At 31.2% G+C, this 647-nt stretch overlaps 1 protein-coding gene across 1 annotated transcript in view; it reads right to left on the reverse strand.

Moving 5' to 3' along the window:
• Positions 1–647, reverse strand: part of LOC107574012 (ectonucleotide pyrophosphatase/phosphodiesterase family member 2-like) — a gene marked incomplete at its 3' end in the record, with an annotated part of 33,202 nt that overhangs the window by 3,020 nt on the left and 29,535 nt on the right. The window contains exon 22 of the mRNA XM_016260484.1: positions 163–316. Within this exon, the coding sequence (XP_016115970.1) occupies positions 163–316 (154 nt within the window). The remainder of the gene's footprint in view (positions 1–162; positions 317–647) is intronic.

Below are 647 nucleotides of genomic sequence, written 5' to 3' on the forward strand. Positions count from 1 at the left end.
TGTGTGTGTGTATCTCTGTGTGTGTGTATCTGTGTGTGTGTGTGTCTGTGTGTGTATGTGTCTGCATATATTTGTGTGTGTGTGTGTGTTTCACTGAAGTTGCAGGTCTGTGTGAGTGTATCTGTGTGTGTGTCTGCGTATGTGTGTGTGTGTGTTACTGACGTTGCAGCTCTCTCTGTTGTCTGCTCTGTGTGGCAGGATGAAGCAGGTGACTCTCAGATCTCCGTCACACTCTTCCAGCGTCTCGTTGAGTTTCTCGCAGCTGCTGATGATGCTGTAGAAGTGAGTGGGGATGAAGACGGAGCCCAGCGCGTGCCTGCAACACACCGCAGAAGAGCAGATCACATACACACCACAGGATAACACATCATTTTATATTACTAAATAATAATATAAAATATAATTAAATATTTCATTAATAATAATTCTTTAAATATATAATAAATAATAATTTAATAATTATATATATTTTTATTAAATAACATTAATAATTTAAATAATTAAATAAAAATATTTATATTTATATATTATGCATGTATATAACTAACTATAAAAATATTAAAAAACTAAAAAACATTATATTTAAAATAATTCAATAATATTTAATATGCTAAAATAAGAATTTTATATGATTAATTTTACATGTT

This window comes from Sinocyclocheilus grahami, unplaced genomic scaffold (genome assembly GCF_001515645.1).
Source record: "Sinocyclocheilus grahami isolate Dianchi unplaced genomic scaffold, SAMN03320097.WGS_v1.1 scaffold2090.1, whole genome shotgun sequence".
Classification (NCBI taxonomy): Eukaryota; Metazoa; Chordata; class Actinopteri; order Cypriniformes; family Cyprinidae; genus Sinocyclocheilus; species Sinocyclocheilus grahami.